This window comes from Gobio gobio, assembly GCF_949357685.1.
Source record: "Gobio gobio genome assembly, chromosome: 14".
In the NCBI taxonomy this organism is placed as follows: Eukaryota; Metazoa; Chordata; class Actinopteri; order Cypriniformes; family Gobionidae; genus Gobio; species Gobio gobio.
The window spans coordinates 42,461,963-42,486,690 of record NC_137107.1 but is presented as its reverse complement, the minus strand read 5'-3'; the positions used below and the strand labels follow the sequence as shown (position 1 = coordinate 42,486,690).

General features: G+C 39.9%; 2 protein-coding genes across 2 annotated transcripts in view; one reads left to right on the top strand and one right to left on the bottom strand.

The window, feature by feature from the left end:
* cacfd1 (calcium channel flower domain containing 1) overlaps window positions 1–121 on the bottom strand; it is a 12,085-nt gene extending 11,964 nt beyond the window's left edge. Inside the window, exon 1 of the mRNA XM_079835023.1 lies at window positions 1–121. This exon is cut by the window's left edge and continues 493 nt beyond it. The gene's annotated coding sequence lies outside the window, so the exon portion shown is untranslated.
* Window positions 122–14,059: 13,938 nt separating this feature from the next.
* Window positions 14,060–20,827, top strand: LOC307137395 (arrestin domain-containing protein 3-like). Its single transcript, XM_079835022.1, has 6 exons — window positions 14,060–14,092; window positions 14,181–14,241; window positions 14,795–14,942; window positions 15,045–15,141; window positions 19,493–19,749; window positions 19,891–20,827. Exons 1-6 carry the CDS (start codon window positions 14,065–14,067, stop codon window positions 20,164–20,166), a joined length of 867 nt encoding a protein of 288 aa, XP_079691148.1. The 5' UTR covers window positions 14,060–14,064; the 3' UTR covers window positions 20,167–20,827.
* Window positions 20,828–24,728: the final 3,901 nt, after the last annotated feature.

Here is a 24,728-nt window from a genome sequence, read left to right as displayed (position 1 = left end):
AACGCGTCGCTGAATCGGTGTCCTCCGAATGAAATAATCACCGGTTTAATGTCAGTTTTATTTAGTAGAGCTTTTGGTCCTCTTGTCTTGGAGGTTCCCTTGTCTGCGTTGCATTGTGGGTGGAGCTAATAATGCGTCACTGCACATGATATGGCGCCTCAGGGGCATCAACCGCAACAGCATTTGCGCAGTCAGGACGCTGGTTTATGAACAACTAATGTGAAGTAATTATGCGTAAGTGTTTTCCATCACTGTTACTTTAATACAGTTTTCAGTCTAGTAATAATATTAGCCTGAAACCCTGTTGTTTTTTGTTAGAATTTGTATTATTTAAGCGCAAAGACCCCCTTACGAAAATGAACCATGGTTTTACTAAACAAAACAAAAAAACATGGTCAATTTAGTTCAACCATGGTAACCACACATTAACCATGGTTTTGCTACTCTAACCATAGTTTAACCATGGTATTTGTGGTAAAACTGTGGTTAGGCCTTTATAAATCGTAATTAGCCACAAAAAACAAACAAAACAAAAAAACATGGTTAGGCCTACTACACTTTTACTATAATAAAACCATGGTTCTTTTTCGTAAGGGCCTGAAACCCTATTATTATTGTAAGGAATTTTAGGGGACTTCCGTTTCAAACCCTATTTTCATTGTAAGGAATTGAATTATTAGTGGTTCAAGTGCGCTAAGTCGTAGAGACCTGAAACATTAAGGGTTAGTCCTTATGATACAGGCCAGTTAGTCAAAAGTAATCTGAAAGGCTTTCGCGATCTGATTGGATAAAATCTTAAAAACGGGCTATTCAAAAGATAAAAAGATTTCTGAAATCAGATTAGATCACAAAATCCAATCTTGGTTTTGATCTGGATCAAATCATCAGTTTGTGGTGTTCAGAACTTTTTATATTGGGATACATTTGATCCAAAAAGCAGATTTCAGGAACAAAAAAATTATAAATATAATGTAATATTCTCTCACACATTTTTATTTTGTTCTTGATTAGTTTAACTGTTAAAGTAATAAATTAGAAATAGCCTAGACATTATTAGGCTACCTATTAAGCCTTTTTGGTAGCCTATATACAGTGAAGTAAAAAATAGATTTTGGCACCATAAATAATCCCAAAACAGCTGTAAAATTAAACCCCAAAAAAATTATATTTAATTTAAAGTGGGGGTTTTTTCACAATAAGAGATGAACCAGTCAAAAGTTCTCTGTGAGTGAAAGCTATGCAAAACTTTTCTCACCTGATCCTGGAGAACAAAAAATGGGATTTCCAAATCCAGATCATTCTGATCCAGATAAAACTTTTTGAACAACTGGCCCTACAATGTCAGAAAGCCTCCCCCCAATCAGCCTCATGGTGGCGCTACAGTGATTGAAAAAAAAAAAAAAAAAAATTGCCATAACTTTGGAACCATTTGTCACATGTCATGAAAATGTTTTCGTCATATTGGATCTTGTTTTACAGGTTTGTAAATGTTGCACATTCATATCATATGTTAGAAATCCCCATTCTGAAAAAGAACCGCTGCTGTCAGTTTAACTGTAGGGTCATTTAAAAATGTAGGTTTGACCAAGTGTACCGAAAGCCTATAACTCCTGCTTAGATCTCATTGAAATTAGGTAAGCAAATGTGACATGTGACTAAAAAAAACCCCATTATAAACAAAATGGTGTTATAAAGACTTGCAGTAAGCATTTGTTACTTATCATTTACAGCTGTAAGATTTAAGTTCACTAAAGGCGAGGAGTCTGAACCCATGTGCAGTTTATTTGATAAATGATAAATGTAATACAACAATAAACCTAACTAAAACATAAGATAAACATGAGCACTTGAATGTGAGAACTAGACTTGAACTTGACTATGACCAACAGACTTGACAAACTCACCAAAGAACAGGAGGTTACACAAAACAAAGCTAGACAAAGGAACAATGAAACATGAGGACTTGAGTAGAACATGAGGAAACATAATGACAAAACAGATCAGAGAAACGCATGAACAAAATAACCAATCAGAGCATTAGTCAAAGGAAGCACGTGACATGGTAATAGGAAAACGTCAAAATACAAGACATGAAAACACGGACATGAAACAAAACCAAAAACAGACATGACAGACCCCATGAGCAGCTTCTAAAACTCTAATTGAAAACCTATCCCAAAACAAAAACATAGTCCAGGAGGGTGGAGGAGCGGAGGCGGTCAAGATGGACGGTGGGTGGGCCAGGCACGTGAAGGGGAACTGGATCATGGCATGGTGTTCCTGGACCGTGGAGCCATGGCAGGCCTGGGGAGAGGAGCAGAGGCGGGCCTGGGCCGTGGAACACAGTTAGAGACCACTTACTGTGGAGCAGTGGATAAGACCATGGAGGATCAGGTGGCCATGGTGGAGCCAGCAGTGACGAGCAATACCAGGGCGGAGACAATAGAGGAGAGGACCTCCTCAGCAAAGGAAATGACCCCGGGGGGATCAGGGGGCCATGGTGGAGCAAAGACCTGGGCAGTCCTCAGTGTTGGGGAAGCTACTCTGAAACAGTAGTTTGACAAGCTACAAGCTACTTATACATGAAAGTAGTTCAACTACAGTCAAGCTACCCTTCTGAAAAAGTAGTTAGATACACAACAAGTTATTACCAAAATATAGCTACATCGAAACTACTTTGATTTTTTAAAATTGCATTAACAAATAACTGAATAATCGTTACTGAAGAATGTTTTAAGTTAAATGTGTGGGGTTTAAAACAACACAATGCAATACAATTATGATAAGAGTAGTTTTATTTTGTAAACTATCCAAATATACAATACTCAAATGTAGTCTATATCTCAAACTGACTGTCAAAGTGCAAAATCATGTCACATCAATGCAAGAACAAAATATAAGCAACTTTGATAAACAGGAGTAGACATATGTAGATATATATAGCAGGATAATCAATTTAAAAAAGGCTATTATTCACCTGGATGTGCTTAAAGTCTTTGACGCAGACAGCGTTTTCAACGGTTATCAAGTGTAACCTTTACTAGCCGATTCGTGTGAAGTTATTAACCCACTCCTGTATGTCCTTTACATAATCATCAGACGATCTCTTCTCTGTGAGCCGTAAAGCCGCAAGATACGCGATGAAACAATAGATGGCGGTAACGCGTGATTTTAGTATGTGATCAAATAAGAAGAAAACACTGTGCTACTTCAATGCATTGCAGGCTCTTCAAAACACAAAACGGAACGTAGCTTTTGGTCAAGCTACACCGCTACTTGCTGGAAAAAGTAGTTAGCTACTGGAAAAGCTACATTGTTTCAAAAGTAACTGAGCTACTGACAAGCTACTGAAAAATGTAGTTTAGTTAGTAGCTTAGCTACTTGTAGTTAACTACTCCCCAACACTGGCAGTCCTCCTGGCCATGACAGGCCACAATGAGTTCTTGGAGGACTTCTGTGGCTGTGACATGAGTCTCAGAAAGTTCAAGGATGGCCTGCATGGCCGTGACATGGCAGGCAGATAGTTATTGTGGCAAAACGTTCAGAGATGGTTGCCACTCTGGAGTAGCTGTGCCATCGTTGCCGCCTCTGGAGAAGCTGTGGCGGAAGTGTGTATATGCTGCCAATTATGGATAATGGGATTACCTCCACCACTGGAAGCATGACCTCCGGGACCACCAGACTTGGACTTGAGACCTCCAGACCTGCTCACTGCTCTTACTGATCCCAGTTGTCAATTCAAAACACTGGCAGTTAGTCTCTTAGATCTGGTGACTGAAGAGATCCGTCGATACTCAAGCCCTGCATCTGCTGGAACTTATACTAGCCCCTCCAAAAAATCTCCAGGGGAGACTTGAATGGCCATGAAGTTAGGGGAGGTTAGGGGACTCTGGCTTGGCGGCCATGATGTGACGAGGCTCTGGCGTAGCGGCCATGACGCCATGAGACTCTGGCGTTGTGTATACTATTGGATTGCGAATCCACAATTCCCACCATACATGAGGAACTGCTCAATAACAATGAAAAAGTCAATGTACTGGGTCAGAGTCCATGGTACAGTGCTCTCAGGCATTAAATAAGCAAGGTGCTTATTTAGTCCACAATGGAAAATGTCCTTGATTGCCTTCTCATTCAAATCCACTTTGTCACAAAGTCCACAAAACTCCTAGACATATTGTTCAAGGGTTCGGTCGTCTTGACAAAGGCGTAATAAACAAACTTCTGGGTTCATTGTTAAAGTCCCCGTGAAATCAAAATGGAAGTTTTTTGGCTTTTAGTATGAATAGCCTATGTTAGTCTTACTGTATCTATAAGCTAGTGTGCTCCAAAACAATGACAACATTGGCATTTAGAAGATGTAAGGGTTCAAAACTTACGGTCTCTCACTTCCGTCAATATGGATCAATAATTTTGATGACATCACTCTGCACTTCAGCTTCTCATCAGATTTTCTGTCCAATCAAATGCTCTCTAGAATCTACGGCGTCCCGTAACTACTCTTTTTTTTTAAGAAAAAGTACATAGTTTTGAGTGTGTGAAGAGTATGCGAGCTTTGGGACATACTACTTCGTCATCTTTAACGGTCAGCTCTCTCGCTTAGTCATGTGCATCCTGTCACTGTAAACTGCCCTCTCAATCATCTTGTCACAGTTTAAAATCCTCTACATTCAATGTAATTTAATTTCCTACCGTATCGGAGAGAAATGTTGTAGCACATTGATCCGCCAGTCGTGGGTATTTCACGCGGAGACTCTCCTCGTGTGTTTGCAATTGAAATATAATGATGCATTTAAAAGTTAATGGCCAAACGTATCATTACAAAAGTTCACAAGGCTGCTGCAGATGAACTATAATATGAATAAATATATTTTCGTCAGGTTAGAGACTGATAATTGCTCACTCAAACCCCTTAATCTAAACCTCTCTGCTTAACCGCCGGACTCGCACATCCCCCATGTCTGTAAGTTTGTTTTTTAACATTTTTTACTTGTGTTTGTAGTTTTAATCGAATCCTCGTCCAATGCGCAATGGGTTGTGGGCAAAATTAGCCATTAGAGTGTGCATCGATCTGCACTTTGGATTCTGACCGGAAATAGTAGACCATCCGGGTATCTTTGGAATACTCATTTCAACAACTATGATTTGGGACGTACAGATAGTATGCAAATTGGGATGCACCATGTGGCTTTACCAAGCTCAACAGCTCTGCCCGAACTGTGATATAAATGAAACGCTATTGGCTATTTTAAAAAAGGGGAGGAGCTGATCGATATGTCCCGCCCCGTCTTTCTGTTTCAGTGGAAATTACGTCAACACATAAAATAAGGCTGTTCATTTCAAGGCACTTAAGTGAGCCTTTAAGGTTTAGCTTCCTGTAGCATTTAAGTCCACTGAAGGCGAAGCAGTTTATTTGATAAATGATAATGATACAACAAGAAACTGAACTAAAACATAACATAAGGGTCATGCCTGGTATGCAGCAACATTTTGGCTTCATAAGTACTGAAAAAAAAGTACCTGATTTTCATGTTTTTAGCATTCTACCAAAACAGTGACATGTTTAACTATTAGGAATGCATAGTGATCAAGCCCAGGGACTAAAATAATAATAATTATGGGTAGATTCATTGTTCAGACACTGGCTGTGAAGGTATCCCACCCTGTTAGGGACATACAGATAGTTATCACAAAATGTTAATAATGTAAATGTTAAACATGTCCCTTTTTAATCTTGAAACAATAACAAAACAATTATTGATAAATAGAATGTCTTGATTATTAAGAACAGGTTTTTGTACTCATTTTTGCCAACAGGATGGTAAATAATAAAAAAATGTGTTCAAAAACATATACTGTACATGCTGTTAACGCTCCTCACCTCCCAAAATAAAACATAACTATGCAAAACATTTAACGTTGCTGTCAAATTATTATTTAAAAATGACTCGCTTAACAGGGTGGAATGGAGCATAACAGGGTGGAACAACATAACAGTGGATGAGCTTTCCGTCAATGTCCTGGATGGTTTGCCATCAGTAATGTGTGGAACTTCACCTATATAATATTGTTTTATATATATATATATATATATATATATATATATATATATATATATATATATATATATATATATATATATATATATATATATATATATATATATATATATATATATATAAGCTAAGTTAGCCGTAGCTCTTTGAGTGATCAACATAGCTATCTAACCTTTTACAGATAAACAGAACTTTCATAAATATGTCAACTATGTCTATACATTTTTTTGACCTGACAAATATTCTACATAACAAGCATAACATTTCAAAAACTAAAAAAAAAGTAGAGGTGAGAGTTGAAGCTTACCTCATTTTGTACGGTTGAATTCCAGCAGGAAAATTAAATGATGTAATTTCCTGAAAATGGTCTAAATTGAATTGTGGTCTTTTTTGGAAGTCGAGAAATACATACTAACAGGGAAGATGACTTTAGGGAAACGGTTAATAAAGACAATTGTAAAAAAAACCCCCCAAAAAAATAGAGTTTCACATGATTTTCACGTTTCATGGTTTATAGTTCTTGTGGAAATTGATTACTTTGCACTGAGGACATGATAATCAATAAAAAGGTGTGTAAAATATAAAATAGTATTTTTAATGTCTATTATATCTGTTTAAGTGATAAAGAAGACCTACATTTTATAATTTAAGCCATTTCTTATAAATATGTGACTCATTATAGAAAATATGAGTAAGTAAATTATAGAGACAGAAAAGTCACTGTATAACAGGAACGACCCATAAACATGAGCACTTGAACGTGAGAATATGAAGTTTTTCTCTGTCTGCTGGTCAAATGGGAACAAGCTCGGTTGCGCTTGCAATAATTGAATATATGTTTTTTAGTTTTCACATTATTTGATATAATTTTATTAATTGGTTTGTTAAATACACACAGTACTGTGCTACTGTATGTTTAAAAAACATAAACACATACTGTGTCCACTCAAGTGGACATCTGAAAATCTCTTTGTAGAATGTGTTTTCATGCCTTGAGACTGTGGTTATCATAAATCATGCATGAAAGTGTTAGACGGTTGCGATATTAAGAACACAGTAAACTAATATTTTCGTTTCCATTCGTTTTTGGGCATTGTGTCAAATTGGGAAATATGAATATTCATGTAGTTTATACTCCACCCATTGGAACAGTCTCTCACTGGAACTCAATATTTCACAACACCTGCCGTGACTATGTCAAGTGCGATGCCTACTTTGAAGGTGAGGTATTTGGCATCTCAAACGACCCTGTTCGACCTGATGGCTCTGTTTTCAACTCCTCCTTCACCTGCTTGCCAGACCACTATAAAGCGATATTCCATTGAGTTCAGATGTCAGAAGCGGATATTGGCACCAGGAGGCACGATGTCCTCCGGTGTGAAAAAAATTTCTGTTATTTACAATCCTATCAATCAGAACAATACCTTTACCAGTGGGGATTTTATATCGGGACAAGTCCTTCTTGATGTAGTAAAGGACACGAAAATACAGTCGTTGAGTGTGCTAATTAAGGGGAAAGCAAAGGTGTTGTGGACCGAGCGTTATGGGAAACATGCTGTTGTTTTCTCGGATAAGGAGAAGTATTATTCCATGGAGAGGTTTTTCATTCAGAAGGACAATAAGCATGGTAGGAGGAACTAAAGCTGTAGTTTTTGTTATAGTTTGTAGAACTCAATGGATTATTTCACCCAAAAATGAAAATTCTGTCATTAATTACTCACCGTCATGTCGTTCCAAACCCATAAGACTTCCGTTCATCTTCAGAACACAAATGAAGATATTTTTGATGAAATCTGAGAGCTTTCTGTCCTCCGTTGAGAGCTACGCAATTACCACTGTGACACTTCAAAAAGATCATAAATGAACAGAATTAATTTAGGATTTTATTCACAAATATTGACCAGCAAACATAAAGTTCAACCGAACCCGCTTGACGCACAAGAACAAATCTTATTGGTTCTAGTGGAAGCTCAAACATGCTGTGTAAATTCAGAATGAACCTCATTGGTTCTTGCGAACACTCAAATGTGCTGCGTAACACGAGAATGAACCTCATTGGTTCTTGCAAACACTCAAACGTGCTGCGTAACACGAAAATGAACCTCATTGGTTCTTGCGAACACTCAAACGTGCTGCGTAACATCAGAATGAACCTCATTGGCTCTTGCGAACACTCAAATGTGATGCGTAACACGAGAATGAACCTCATTGGTTCTTGCGAACACTCAAATGTGCTGCGTAACACGAGAATGAACCTCATTGGTTCTTGCGAACACTCAAATTTGCTGCGTAACATGAGAATGAACCTCATTGGTTCTTGAAAACACTCAAATGTGCCGTGTAACACGAGAATGAACCTCATTGGTTCTTGAGGAAGCTCAAACGTGCTGCGTTACACGAGAATGAACCTCATTGGTTCTTGCGAACACTCAAATGTGCGGTGTAACATGAGAATGAACCTCACTGGCTCTTGCGAACTCTCAAACGTGCTGCGTAACACGAGAATTAACCTTATTTCTGTCAGGTCCACTAAAGTCAAAAAACACAATAGACAAACATTTAGTAAAATTTTTTAATTGCATATTTTGCAAAGATTTAGATTTGCCGGTATGGCTCTGTTCTAAATTCCGCATCCTTTCATGAGCTCCATGAAAAGCCAAGACAGGGAACAGCAGCAGATTCTGGGGACGACCTCCCATTTAACTGGGAGGGCAGAGCAAATCCCCCATTTAGAACAGAGCATGCATCAATGACAACAGAATGACATGATTAAGTTAGCAATTTAAGGAGGAGCTGGGGAGGAGGTGGGTTGCAAGCAGCGTGCAGCAGAAGCGTCCAAGCAGGCAGATTGAAGTGAAGCTATGCTTAAGTAAGGCGCCCTGTTTGAGAGAAGCCAATTGAGAGCATAGGATCAGCTGAAACAGATCAGCTGAAAGAGGGGCAGAGTTAGAATTTCCCAATCAGCTGATAGCAGAGCTTGACTACGTGGCCTGCCAGAACTAACGCTGGCGCTTGATTGGTTCTTGCGAACACTCAAATGTGCGGCATAACACGAGAATGAACCTCATTGGTTCTTGCGAACACTCTAACGTGAGGCGTAACACGAGAAGGAACCTTATTGGTTCTTTTGAACACTCAAATGTGCGGCGTAACATGAGAATGAACCACATTGGTTCTTGCGGAAGGTCAAACGTGCGGTGTAACACGAGAATGAACCTCATTAGTTCTTGCGAACACTCAAATGTGCGGCGTAACACGAGAATGAACCTCATTGGTTCTTGCGAACACTCAAACGTGCGGCGTAACATGAGAATTAACCTCATTGGTTCTTCAGGAAGCTCAAATGTGCGGCGTAACACGAGAATCAACCTCATTGGTTCTTGCGAACACTCAAATGTGCGGCGTAACACAAGAATCAACCTCATTGGTTCTTGCGAACACTCAAATGTGCGTCGTAACACAAGAATGAACCTCATTGGTTTTTGCGAACACTCTAACGTGAGGTGTAACACGAGAAGGAACCTTATTGGTTCTTGTGAACACTCAAAGGTGCGGCGTAACACGAGAATGAACCACATTGGTTCTTGCGGAAGGTCAAACGTGCTGTGTAACACGAGAATGAACCTCATTGGTTCTTGAGAACACTAAAATGTGCGGCGTAACACGAGAATGAACCTTATTGGTTCTTGCGAACACTCAAACGTGAGGCGTAACACGAGAATGAACCTTATTGGTTCTTGCGGAAGGTCAAACGTGCTGTGTAACACGAGAATGAACCTCATTGGTTCTTGCGGAAGCTCAAACGTGCTGTGTAACACGAGAATTAACCTAATTGGTTCTTGCGAACACTCAAACGTGAGGCGTAACATGAGAATGAACCTTATTGGTTCTTGCGGAAGGTCAAACGTGCTGTGTAACACGAGAATGAACCTCATTGGTTCTTGCGGAAGCTCAAACGTGCTGTGTAACACGAGAATTAACCTAATTGGTTCTTGCGAACACTCAAACGTGCGGCGTAACACGAGAATGAACCTCATTGGTTCTTCAGGAAGCTCAAATGTGCGGCGTAACACGAGAATGAACCTCATTGGTTCTTCAGGAAGCTCAAATGTGCGCCGTAACACGAGAATGAACCTCATTGGTTCTTGCGAACACTCAAACGTGCGGCATAACACGAGAATGAACCTCATTGGTTCTTGCGAACACTCCAACGTGCGGCGTAACACGAGAATGAACCTCATTGGTTCTTCAGGAAGCTCAAATGTGTGGCGTAACACGAGAATGAACCTCATTGGTTCTTCAGGAAGCTCAAATGTGTGGCGTAACACGAGAATGAACCTCATTGGTTCTTGCGAACACTCAAATGTGCAGCGTAACACGAGAATGAACCTCATTGGTTCTTGCGAACACTCAAACGTGCGGCGTAACACGAGAATGAACCTCATTGGTTCTTGCGAACACTCAAATGTGCGGCGTAACACGAGAATGAACCTCATTGGTTCTTGCGAACACTCAAATGTGCGGCGTAACACGAGAATGAACCTCATTGGTTCTTGCGAACACTCAAACGTGCGGCGTAACACGAGAATGAACCTCATTGGTTCTTGCGAACACTCAAATGTGCGGCGTAACACGAGAATGAACCTCATTGGTTCTTGCGAACACTCAAACGTGCGGCATAACACGAGAATGAACCTCATTGGTTCTTGCGAACACTCCAACGTGCGGCGTAACACGAGAATGAACCTCATTGGTTCTTCAGGAAGCTCAAATGTGTGGCGTAACACGAGAATGAACCTCATTGGTTCTTCAGGAAGCTCAAATGTGTGGCGTAACACGAGAATGAACCTCATTGGTTCTTGCGAACACTCAAATGTGCAGCGTAACACGAGAATGAACCTCATTGGTTCTTGCGAACACTCAAACGTGCGGCGTAACACGAGAATGAACCTCATTGGTTCTTGCGAACACTCAAATGTGCGGCGTAACACGAGAATGAACCTCATTGGTTCTTGCGAACACTCAAACGTGCGGCATAACACGAGAATGAACCTCATTGGTTCTTGCGAACACTCCAACGTGCGGCGTAACACGAGAATGAACCTCATTGGTTCTTCAGGAAGCTCAAATGTGTGGCGTAACACGAGAATGAACCTCATTGGTTCTTCAGGAAGCTCAAATGTGTGGCGTAACACGAGAATGAACCTCATTGGTTCTTGCGAACACTCAAATGTGCAGCGTAACACGAGAATGAACCTCATTGGTTCTTGCGAACACTCAAACGTGCGGCGTAACACGAGAATGAACCTCATTGGTTCTTGCGAACACTCAAATGTGCGGCGTAACACGAGAATGAACCTCATTGGTTCTTGCGAACACTCAAACGTGAGGCGTAACACGAGAAGGAACCTTATTGGTTCTTTTGAACACTCAAATGTGCGGCGTAACACGAGAATGAACCACATTGGTTCTTGCGGAAGGTCAAACGTGCGGTGTAACACGAGAATGAACCTCATTGATTCTTGCGAACACTCAAATGTGCGGCGTAACACGAGAATGAACCTCATTGGTTCCTGCGAACACTCAAATGTGAGGCGTAACACGAGAATGAACCACATTGGTTCTTGCGGAAGGTCAAACGTGCTGTGTAAAACGAGAATGAACCTCATTGGTTCTTGCGAACACTAAAATGTGAGGCGTAACACGAGTATGAACCTCATTGGTTCTTGCGAACACTCAAACGTGAGGCGTAACATGAGAAGGAACCTCATTGGTTCTTGCGGAAGCTGAAACGTGCTGTGTAACACGAGAATTAACCTAATTGGTTCTTGCGAACACTCAAACGTGCGGCGTAACACGAGAATGAACCTCATTGGTTCTTCAGGAAGCTCAAATGTGCGCCGTAACACGAGAATGAACCTCATTGGTTCTTGCGAACACTCAAACGTGCGGCCTAACACGAGAATGAACCTCATTGGATCTTCAGGAAGCTCAAATGTACGGCGTAACACGAGAATGAACCTCATTGGTTCTTGCGAACACTCAAATGTGCGGCGTAACACGAGAATGAACCTCATTGGTTCTTGCCAACACTCAAACGTGCGGCATAACACGAGAATGAACCTCATTGGTTCTTGCGAACACTCAAACGTGCGGCGTAACACGAGAATCAACCTCATTGGTTCTTCAGGAAGCTCAAATGTGCGGCGTAACACGAGAATGAACCTCATTGGTTCTTGCGAACACTCAAATGTGCGGCGTAACACGAGAATGAACCTCATTGGTTCTTGCGAACACTCAAACGTGCGCCGTAACACGAGAATGAACCTCATTGGTTCTTCAAGAAGCTCAAATGTGCGGCGTAACACGAGAATCAACCTCATTGGTTCTTGCGAACACTCAAACGTGCGGCGTAACACGAGAATGAACCTCATTGGTTCTTGCGAACACTCAAACGTGCGGCGTAACACGAGAATCAACCTAATTGGTTCTTGAGGAAGCTCAAATGTGCGGCGTAACACGAGAATGAACCTCATTGGTTCTTCCGAACACTCAAATGTGCGGCGTAACACGAGAATGAACCTCATTGGTTCTTGCGAACACTCAAATGTGCGGCGTAACACGAGAATGAACCTCATTGGTTCTTCCGAACACTCAAATGTGCGGCGTAACACGAGAATGAACCTCATTGGTTCTTGCGAACACTCAAATGTGCGGCGTAACACGAGAATGAACCTCATTGGTTCTTGCGAACACTCAAGCGTGCGGCGTAACACGAGAATGAACCTCATTGGTTCTTGCGAACACTTAAACGTGCGGCGTAACACGAGAATGAACCTCACTGGTTCTTGCGAACACTCAAACGTGCGGCGTAACACGAGAATGAACCTCATTGGTTCTTGCGAACACTCAAATGTGCTGCGTAACACGAGAATGAACCTCATTGGTTCTTGCAAACACTCAAACGTTCTGCGTAACACGAGAATGAACCTCATTCGTTCTTGCGAACACTCAAACGTGAGGCGTAACATGAGAATGAACCTCATTCGTTGTTGCGAACACTCAAACGTGCGGCTTAACGCGAGAATGAACCTCATTGGTTCTTGCGAACACTCAAATGTGCGGTGTTACACGAGAATGAACCTCATTGGTTCTTGCGGAAGGTCAAACGTGCTGTGTCACACGAGAATGAACCTCATTGGTTCTTGCGAACTCTCAAATGTGCGGCGTAACACGAGAATGAACCTCATTGGTTCTTGCGAACACTCAAACGTGCGATGTAACGCGAGAATGAACCTCATTGGTTCTTGCGAACACTCAAACGTGCGGCGTAACACGAGAATGAACCTCATTGGTTCTTGAAGAAGCTCAAATGTGCTGCGTAACACGAGAATGAACCTCATTGGTTCTTGCGAACACTCAAACGTGCGACGTAACACGAGAATGAACCTCATTGGTTCCTGCGAACACTCAAATGTGAGGCGTAACACGAGAATGAACCACATTGGTTCTTGCGGAAGGTCAAACGTGCTGTGTAAAACGAGAATGAACCTCATTGGTTCTTGCGAACACTCAAATGTGCGGTGTAACACGAGAATGAACCTCATTCCAAACTCAATGTTTATATATGTGAATAAAAGCCTAAATACAATCTGTTCATCTTATAAAGTGATAATTTCAGAACATTTTTACTAAATCGCTCAATCCATATGGATTAGTTTTACGCTCTCTTGAATTTTTTGAAGCATCAAAGTCTATGGATGGACAGAAATCTCTCAGATTTCATCAAAAAGATCTTCATTTGTTTTCTGAAAATGAACGAAAGTCTTACGACTCGTAAGACTTTCGTTCATTTTCAGAAAACAAATGAAGATCTTTTTGAACTCGTAAGTTACGAGTTTGGAACGACATGAGGGTGAGTAATTAATGACAGAATTATTGTGTTTGGCTGAACTTTCCCTTTAACCAGCTTTATTTTGTGTTGTAACTCGGTCTTGTAGGTGATGATGAGATGCTGAAAGATCCATCAGGACAGCCCTGTAAGTCTGTTCGCCATTTAGATGAATATTGCAAATTGAGCTTTGAAAACGGAAAAACATGCTGATCTCTGATTTGATATTTGACTAGATTCTTCGGTTGTGGCACGGGGCCATCATGTTTACCCATTCACCTTTCAGTTGCCGCCAGAGTAAGTTTGTTCATTCATTGCATCTCGTAAAGTGTTAAATGTGCATGGGTCAAAGAAAATAAGGATGCCCGAGATAATATAAAGTATTTTAGTAATGTAAACTTTGCATTCATATTGTTTTCAGTAATGCATTCTTTGTGTTCATGTTGTTTTCATTTTTTTCATTTTTATATCATTTAAACAAACAAACAAAATAATTTAAAATGTAAAGTAGTGAAATCATCAAGTAAAAAGTACTAAAATCATTTATTTGCATCTTGAATACATGCAAATGAATATCCAGAAATGTTCTTCCTCTTGCATGTTGGTTATGCTACACTAACTTTGATTTAGTGGATACAAGTTTTTCAAATATTACACCTAATAATATTTTAAAACAAAATGGCTTGACTGCACATATTCATATAGATATATTACTAAAATATAATTAATAAAATAGAGCATTTTACTTTTGCCAATATTTATTTTTTTCAAGAATTTCAACCGTTTAATGAGTCTTTACTTTCTGCTGTACAATTACTCTGTTTTTACGCATGGCATCATTTTCTTATAGGCACCTCCCACCAACCTTCAAAAGTCAAATTGGAAATATTGTCTACACTTTGGAGACAAAATTATCCCGATCAATGCGTGTTTCTAGCAAAGCCAAAGCAGAGTTTCACTATGCGCCCAGTTATGTTGTGTCCATGCCTGAACTAATGGTGAGATTATGACTAAAATCCCATGTACTGTCTTTTTAATACCATACACACTTCTATGTTTTGGGGTTCAGTCACCTTTTTGACATGTTTTGTCTTGTTTAGGCACCTCAGTATGGAAGCAAAGAGAAAAAAATTAAACTCTACCCCTCTGGGACTATCTCCATGGACATAAAAATCGAGAAAATGGGATACTACCCCGGTAAAATTATAGTTCTTATTATAACACCTCAGCAGTGTTCATGTTTTTGACATGTCAATAAACTCAAAGTTTGATTATTATAGACATAACCATTTCTGTATCTTTGTAAGTAGATGACATGTAGTCTATATGAAAATTGCGAACATAATTGCGTTTTTTTGTTTACTCACTGTAAGCACTCTTGTGTAAGCAGGTAAATTAAGATGACAAATGTGGTCTTTTTACAGATCAGCTATTGTAATAATTGAAAAATTTGTTACATTTCATATCACATTTCAACCATAAGTCCATCTGAACTTGGGATATAGTCAGATGCCACATTCCACCGCTTCAGACCTATCAGACAGACACGTCGGCGAGCCGCCATCTTGCAACGGTCAGCGTGTCGTCACTCACAGTTTAATCAATGATGCAACAACATTGCGCAGCTTCTGGTTGTGAAACCGCAGAGATTTAAATTATGAAATGGGATAGGCTTAACCTTTCACTGGTGAGAATGTGTTGGTTTGTGTTTTTATATGTATAAACTCGATATTACGAGTTTTTACTATGGTACTTTTAATGTTTTACTTTCATTATGGTAACTTTTTAATGTTGTGTCAGCTGACGTATTGTGTTAGTTTAGAAAAATAATCTGCTGACGTCTGTTTCATATTTAGATATTCATACATGTGTAACGGAGGCCAGCTAGTAGTCGCTTTGTGAGTAAACCTCACTCCTCTGATCTCAAGAGACGCTCTAGCGACTGACGCTAGAGATTGCAACCTTTAGCTTCCTTGTTAGAGCATCTGACTCTCCTGCCGGCGGACCCGGGTTCCGGGACGGTTGGGACAGGAGGGGTTACATTGGTGCCGTGACCCGGATGGGAGTGAGGTTTAGGGGGGTGATTGTAACGGAGGCCAGTTAGTAATCGCAGTGCGAGTAAACCTCACTCCTCTGATCTCAAGATACACTCAAGCGTCTGACGCTAGAGGTTGCAGCCTTTAGCCTTCTTGTTAGAGCGTACGACTCACATGCCGGCGGGCCTGGGTTCGAGTCCCGTTTGGAGTGGGACGGTTGGGACAGGAGGGGTTACATTGGTACCGTGACCCGGATGGGAGTGAGGTTTGGGGGGGGGTGAGTGTAACGGAGGCCAGCTAGTAGTTGCTGTTCGAGTGAACCTCACTCCTCTGATCTCAAGAGACGCTCTAGCGACTGACGCTAGAGATTGCAACCTTTAGATTCCTTGTTAGAGCATCTGACTCTCCTGCCAGCGGACCTGGGTTCGAGTCCCGCTTGGAGTGGGACGGTTGGAACAGGAGGGGTTACATTTGTGCCGTGACCCGGATGGGAGTGCCGTTGGAACAGGAGGGGTTACATTGGTGCCGTGACCCGGATGGGAGTGAGGTTTAGGGGGCTGAGTGTAACGGAGGCCAGTTAGTAGTCGCAGTGCGAGGTTGCAGCCTTTAGCCTCCTTGTTAGAGTGTCCGACTCTCATGCCGGCGGACCTGGGTTTGAGTCTCGCTTGGAGCGGGATGGTTGGAACAGGAGGGGTTACATTGGTGCCGTGACCCGGATGGCAGTGAGGTTTGGGGGGGGGGGGGGGGGGGGGGGTGAGTGTAACGGAGGCCAGCTAGTAGTCGCTTTGCGAGTAAACCTCACTCCTCTGATCTCAAGAGATTCCTTGTTAGAGCATCCGACTCACATGCCGACGGACCTGGGTTCGAGTCCCGCTTGAAGTGGGACGGTTGGAACAGGAGGGGTTACACATGCGTCTAACTACAGTTGCAGATGCTCAGTCAACTTGCTCTCGAATGTTCACGGACCGCTCCAATATGGCGGACAGTTCACGTATAGCGGCCCGTTGAAACGGTCGCCGAGGCATTCTTTATTTAAATTTGATCATGTTCTTTTCTGTAACTAATGTTAAAGGTGAACTATGTAGGATTTTTGCAGTAAAATATCCAGAAACCACTAGGCCAGTGTTATATATTTTGTTCAGTTGAGTACTTAGAATATCCCAAATGTTTTAAACTATTTGTAAATCGTGAGAAAATTGCTATTTTAACCAAGGAACCGGGACGTGTGAGCTATGCGTCTGAGGGAGTCGCCTGTCGATTGCGTCATATCTGCGTCACCCTCGGTCTCCGGTTTTATTCAGTGAAACACTTTACTCTCACTGCATTGTGAACAAGTGTCATAGCAGCCGCCGAGCGAATGTCATAACTTCCTTTTCAACACACTCAGATATATCTAATACGATAAACAGAGTTGGGTTACCTCAGACTCATGACTGGAAAAGAGGAAGTAGCGCCGGCAACCGTGTCATAATAAAAGTCCCGCCAGCGACTATGCCATAATAACAGTCCCGCTCTTCAATCGCTCCTGCGGCCTTGCTCAGCTCCACAACACTCGGTCCTGCTCTGCTTCAGACTACAGTAATGTTAATAATCGCATCCATGAACATGATTTCTGCCCGAGTCCTATCCTGACTGTTTCCCACCGGCTGTGAGCTGAAGACCACATGTCCCGAGATTCTGCGCTCAAACGTGCCGTCATCAAACTACGCCTTTGTTTTGAACAGGCGACCTCTAGTGGACGGAAAAGTTACATAGTGTAGCTTTAATATAAATCATACACTGTCAGTCATAAAGAGGTTGCATTTTATGGATGCAACAGTCCCTTATGAAAATGAACCATGGTTCCACTACAGTGGCTGTAGTTCAAATAAAGTATTTGTAGATTTCCATGCTACCACTACAGTAAACATATTTTAACCATGTGTAAACAAAAATATAATCTGATAAACTGCGATTAAGGCACATTGAATTATATTCAAATATAATATTAAGTGGGTATCATTACCAGGGCTTAAAAACGGAAAAAAATATCAATCGGTTCACTCCGAGCAGAATCGATATTATAGCGTTTCCGTTTTTGCGTTCCTCAACAAACATTACTGTTCCGAAAACGGTTTGATTTGAAAAAATACCGGGTAATAACGTTATTTTAATTAAGCCTATACTTTAAACAAATATGTATAAATAGACTTATTTTCACTCAATAATAATATAACACATGGTAATTAAACTTGAATATTTATTTAATAACATTTTTAAAACCAGAAATACATGCATTAATTACAAGGCATAAACAGCAGACCTGTTTTAATGGACCGTTAGACAATCGAAAGTGGCTCTCTATATGCCTATTATTTTCAGAAGAGTGATAACATTCTTTGTACATAACTTTTTTTCAACACGACTTGTTTTAAAAAATGCATGAATAAAGAATAAATAAACTGGATAACCATTGCTCTTTTAATGCACCGTCAACTGGTAATTTCAAAGCAAACACTGCGCAACACATCCTTGCATCACATAATCAAATTCAGTCAGCTAATAAAGCTTGATCATTTAATGCAATAACATAGCCTACCATTTAATACGAAGCATCAACCGTCTATATAGAAAACATTGACCTGTCCTGTATTGGCAATCTGAAAGACTATAGGAAAAATGTTTGATAGATGCTAGTAACCTACTTGGACAGGCTTAAACAAAATCCATAAACTAAATCAGCCTAAATCAGACTATTTGAGTTTAAAGTCCGTACTGCTTATTTAAACGTTCGAAAAGAATGTCCTCCAATACCTGCACATTCATTGTAGACCTCAGCGGGGAAAGAAATGTACTTGAGGCATGAAAATGCGCGCTATACACTGACTTGCGTTACCGGTAGATTAGATGATGGTGCGCGGGCATTTCACTCACGCTTGATCCGTCAACGTCACATGCTGTTCATGATTGGTCACTGCCAAATTAAAATATTAAAGAGAACGATAAAATAACGTTAGGTTAATGGTCATTTCAAATTAACGTTTCTGTTCAGAACGATTCAAATTGATTTTGATTTCGTTTCCGTTTTTGTTCCTCTTAAAATTTCGTTCGTTTCCGGTTTTCGTTTTCGTTCCTTGAACCGGTTCAGAGCCCTGATACCCATTTTACTCTTAGTCATTTAATACATTTAATCATTTAAAAGTTCATTTTAGAGGTACAGACATTGCGCGATACTGGCCTTTGAAAGGATCGGTATCGTATCGAAAAACAAAATAAGTGGTCTCACCCAGCCCTAATATACACATCACTTGTATAACTTGTTCTACTTGTTTTGGTTTGCATCATATACCTGTTGAGCTTATACAAAATGTATACATACAATAATGTTATCAGTACAGTTTTCTTTATACATTTTTAAGTGTGTATTTTTGTATCATATGTAACATGATTCTGAAGTTAAAATAGACAGTCATAGTTTCTTGTGTAAATGGATCAAGTTATTTTAATTGACCTATTATTGTGTCTCACTCCAGGAGAGGGCGTGAACGTTTCGGCTGAAGTTCAGAACAATTCACCCCGTCGAATCAAGCCAAAATTCCGCCTGTATGAAAACCACACTTTTATCGCAAAAGGAACTAGGAAACTCGTCAATTGTGTCATTTTTAAAGAGAAAGGGGAAATCATTGAGCCGAACTCAAAGAGCACTGTCACCAAAGTGCTACCCATTCCTCCCAGCCATCCCATCTCTATCCTAAACTGTAGGATCCTCAAGGTTGAGTACAGCATCAGGGTGAGTTTCAGCATCTAAAGGAAAAACACTCAGTCCCTCATTAAGTGAATAAATACATTAGAACAGCATCCCTGTGTGTTCTACACAGTTAAGAATCTTTTTTTTTTTTTTTTTTTTTTAATGTATGTGCTTTGTGCGTAGGTTTTCCTGGATGTGCCGAATGCCTCAAACCCGGAGATTGATTTCCCAGTATTGGTTCTTCCTCTTCAGTCTGTACCAGGTGCAACAAGTGATCCAAAAAGTGATTTTGGAATCTGGAATCAACCACCAGGAGGAAATGTGAACTCCAGCCCTATGCCTCCATCTGCCCCACCTGGTCAGCTTGGTGTCCCTGGCTACTCCGGACTTCCTCTGAGTCCATTTCCTGCACCTGGTTGCTCCGGACCGTCGGCTCCTCCTTGTTACGTTGGACCCTGACCCAGTTCCTCATCAGTCTGACTCATAAGCTCCAACTCCATATCAGGAAATATCAGTTATAACCACAGTTGCCTGACCACTTAAAAAAATCTTGAGAAAATGATTTTTTTACCTTCTAGGTTTCTTTGATTATTATTGTTATACCTAGATTAATCTGCTAGAATGATTCATATTAATATGTAGCCTTTTATATTTTTAGTAGGTGATGTTGACTATAAATAAGCTTGAAAAACTAAACAGTAGACAAACAAGTCTGCTTAACATACAGCCATATGTTTTCATGTTTTTTAACACACTGTGATGCTGTACTGCAATTAATAATTTAATAATAAGTATTTTATATTGTCATGTATAGATTAAATATAAAACTGATTTTACTCACACATGTTATAGGACCAATATTGTAAACAAATGGAAAAACAGTATTAGAGATAGCCTTTTTATACAGTTTACAGTTTTATTCAGATGGCCTATTGTGTGGCATAAACTGTGAACCTTTAGGTCATCTGAATAAAACTGTATGCGTGTTGCGGGAGACCATTGAAGATCGTGGTTCACACCACCAGTTTACACACGGAAATGGTATAGCCTAATCTGAAAAGGTGCCATATTTTATGTTGTTTTGAATTACATGTTTAAATAAATGACGTATCAAAAGTTTAACAAAAGTTTTTTTGTTTGTTTTTGTTGGTTTATTTTTTTAGAGGTTTGCTGTTTTGCATGGTCCATTTTCACTCGTTTTGACAACTAACTTTCAGTTTCACGCCTTACACACACCAGAGAGCTAAATGTTTATATGATGTGACACGCACAGGTGAATGAAACGTGTACTTGCTGACATGAGCCAAAAAACGCAGTTTGCCTGTTGTGAAATATAAACAAAACCAGAGTAAGTGTTCTTTTGGCTGCTGATTTTAGTTCATGGAGTTCAGCTGCAATTACTTTTTTTGATATCTCAGGCCACATCCACACGAAGCCAGAGCTTTCCCTATCCGATCTTTTTCCCCCCTCGTCTCAAGAAATATCTGCGTACACACGAAACCACTGAAACGATGTAGTATACATGCCAGACCAGTATGTGGCGCTGTAATCCTGACACAGAAATACACTAAAAACGGAGAAGAAGAGTTGTGGCTAGAAGGAGTACAGCAATGGTAACCAACCTAACCCAAACCTAACTAAATAAATTTGCTACTTACCAGATTGTGTTTTATTAACGCCTACACCTACCCCAACCCTAAACCTACCCTTACAATAATGCAAATACAGTAATTAAATGACGCAATATTGATGAGCGCATGTCCAGTGCCCATAGCTGTATCCCTTCTAGTCTTTATCTTGCAGGACGTGGTGTGATGACATCACCGCTTCACAAAATATTGGCTGTACACACGAAAACACAAGGGTCTCGGTTTCAGATTTATCCACTCAGGGACCCGGTTTAAAAAAATACCAGTTTCAGGCTCCTAAAATGCCCGATCCGTGTGGACGAAACACTGATATGCTAAAAATGTTTTACGTATACAGCTAAACGCATCTCTGTGTGGACGGGGCCTAAATGTTTGAATTTGGGGTGGCACTCGGTGTGTTTCGACTGCAGAGACCAGGGTCTAAATGAAGTTCTGGGTTAAAATGTTCCCCTCAGAAAGTCCCTGCTCATGAGGTAGTACTTTTTCAAAGTTCAGGAACTTCATGGGGTGGGACTTGGGCGCTGAACATGCAGCATTTTGATTGGTCGACTCCACGCAGCATTTTATTTCATCCACCATTTTTAAAAGTCTGTTGCAGTGTGTGCAGTTAGAGTTGTTTGCTATTGGAATCAACAATATAGTTTAAAAAATACTACAGATGGACCGATAAAAAGGTTCAGGCTTTATTAATCTTATATGCGGAGAACTAAATGCAGCGGGAACTGGAAAGTTGCGCACTGTCCAACATCACCAGACTAGTCTTCACAGTACTTTAGACAGTGATGGAAATGTGGACAGCAACAGGTCTCGGGGAAAAAAAATTCCTGGGACAAACTGTTCCAGGTAATTTTGGTGGAAATGTGGCTATACATTATATTTACGCTACGAGGATATTAGCGTATCTTGAAAAACATGGCCGCTGTTGGCCAATCAAGCTTGAACACCAATTAGACAAAGGCTGCTTTCAACTCCACTTTTCACTCCTCAGGGAATCCCTGCCGCCATTTTGAAATGCGTTCAACCTTGTCAAGTGGGCGAGGGAAGTTTATTTGGACAGACCCTCGACTCCTCGATTTTGACCGAGGGAGTGAGTCTACTCAATGGCTGAATCTGAAATCGCCCCCTATACCCTCATATAAAGCATTTTTTGAGGGGACAGCCATTTGTAGTGATGTCCGAAACCAGTGGACGTTATCGAGTGCACTCATTCAATCCCACAATGCACCGCAATAATGAGTGTACAGGCGATGTATGCTCAACTCATTGGCTCATTCTGCTCTCTAACAGGTTTTACTTTTGGATACATATGTAGACATTTGAAAATCATTATAATAGCATACAATATCAAATATTTTGTCAAAGTTTACCACTTCATTTGTACTTCAGGTCAGGTATCAGTTTTTGCAATTGGCCTATATCACATATCACATCTAATTACAGTGAGACCTGAAAATGGTGTTATAAAGGGGAGACCTGGAGTAAGCTTTTTCATACCTATCATTTATTTCAAATATCATTATCTACAACAGGAAAGTGTGTGTGTGTGTGTGTGTGTGTGTGTGTGTGTGTGTGTGTGTGTGTGTGTGTGTGTGTGTGTGTGTGTGTGTGTGTGTGTGTGTGTGTGTGTGTGTGTGTGTGTGTGTGTGTGTGTGTGTGTGTGTGTGTGTGAGAGAGAGAGTGAGCTTAATTGAGTTAATGGAAAATGTGCCCCGCTTTAATGGAGATTTGCAGTGAAACAAAAAACACTTTTAAAATGAAAGCGGCAGAAAATGACCACTAACACCAGTATATGGCAGCAGAGGACAACTCATTTGCTCAGTCCACTCACTAATATAGTTATTTTCACAGGTTTGGCCTTAAAGGGATAGTTCACCCAAAAATGAAAAATTCTGTCATCATTTACTCACCCTCAAGTTGCTCCAAACCTATGAGAAGATATTTTGAAAAATGTTTGTGACAAAGCAGAGAGAGCAGTCATTGACTACCATAGTATTTTTTCGCTAGTCAATGGTGGCTCTGTCTGCTTTGTTACAAACATTCTTCTAAATATCTCCTCTTTGTGTTCAGCAGAACAAAGAAACTCATACAGGTTTGGAACAACTTGAGGGTGAGTAAATGATGACAGAATTTTCATTTTTGGGTGAACTATCCCTTTAAAATTCATATTTAGAAATTATAAAATCACAATTATAACATTTAAAATCACATTTTGTCAAAGTTTACCATTTAAGTTGTACCGAGTTATAAGTTTTTGCAATTATGCCATCTTATGATTACAATGAAACCTGAAAATGGTGTTATAAAGAGGAGACTTGCAGTAAACATTTTGTTACCTATTTATTTCAAGTATCTATCTACAACCAAATGTCTGTGTAAGCATGCTAAGTGTGTATTAAGTGTCATAGTTAAACCCTTTAATTTCTGTATGAATGTTTGTTCATTCTGGTTGCGTTCAGCCCTACATTTCGGGTCGGCCTAGATCCCAACAGCATTGATGTCGTTAAGGCCTTCAACCATTTGAACCCCGTTATTTGTTTTTTGCAGCTATTATTATTATTATTAATATTGTTATTAGAATAAAAACTATTAAAGTTGTGAATGTGATGGTAAACACTTCATTAATAATAATAATAATAATAGGCTACATGACTATGAGATGCCGCAAGAAATTAGAAATGTGTTATTATTTGCTTATCTTATTGTATGTCTATCTATCTATCTATCTATCTATCTATCTATCTATCTATCTATCTATCTATCTATCTATCTATCTATCTATCTATCTATCTATCTATCTATCTATCTATCTATCTATCTATCTATCTATCTATCTATCTATCTATCTATCTATCTATCTATCTATCTATCTATCTATCTATCTATCTATCTATCTATCTATCTATCTATCTATCTATCTATCTATCTATCTATCTATCTACTCCAGTAGACTCCATTAACTGCCATTCTATGTACTATTTCTAAACCACTGAGACTCGCTTAAACTTCCATTCTATCTAATATTTCTTATCTATCTATCTATCTATCTATCTATCTATCTATCTATCTATCTATCTATCTATCTATCTATCTATCTATCTATCTATCTATCTATCTATCTATCTATCTATCTATCTATCTATCTATCTATCTATCTATCTATCTATCTATCTATCTATCTATCTATCGTCTGTCTGTCTGTCTCTCTCTCTCTCTATTAAATATCTAGCTATATATCTTTAAAACAGTATAATTATATAAACAACATAAACAGTAACAATACATAAAAAAATAAATAAAAATAAAGTCACAATCTGAAAAAAAGACTGACGTCAGCTATATGAACCATCGCGATATGTTGTGGTTGGCGTTAAC

Excerpts from the sequence above, each read along its gene's own strand:
- LOC307137395 (XM_079835022.1), top strand. The coding sequence starts at position 14,065 with ATGCTGAAAGATCCATCAGGACAGCCCT. Across the intron at positions 15,142-19,492 it reads GAAAATGGGATACTACCCCG|GAGAGGGCGTGAACGTTTCG; the intron begins GTAAAATTATAG and ends GTCTCACTCCAG. Across the intron at positions 19,750-19,890 it reads AGGTTGAGTACAGCATCAGG|GTTTTCCTGGATGTGCCGAA; the intron begins GTGAGTTTCAGC and ends CTTTGTGCGTAG.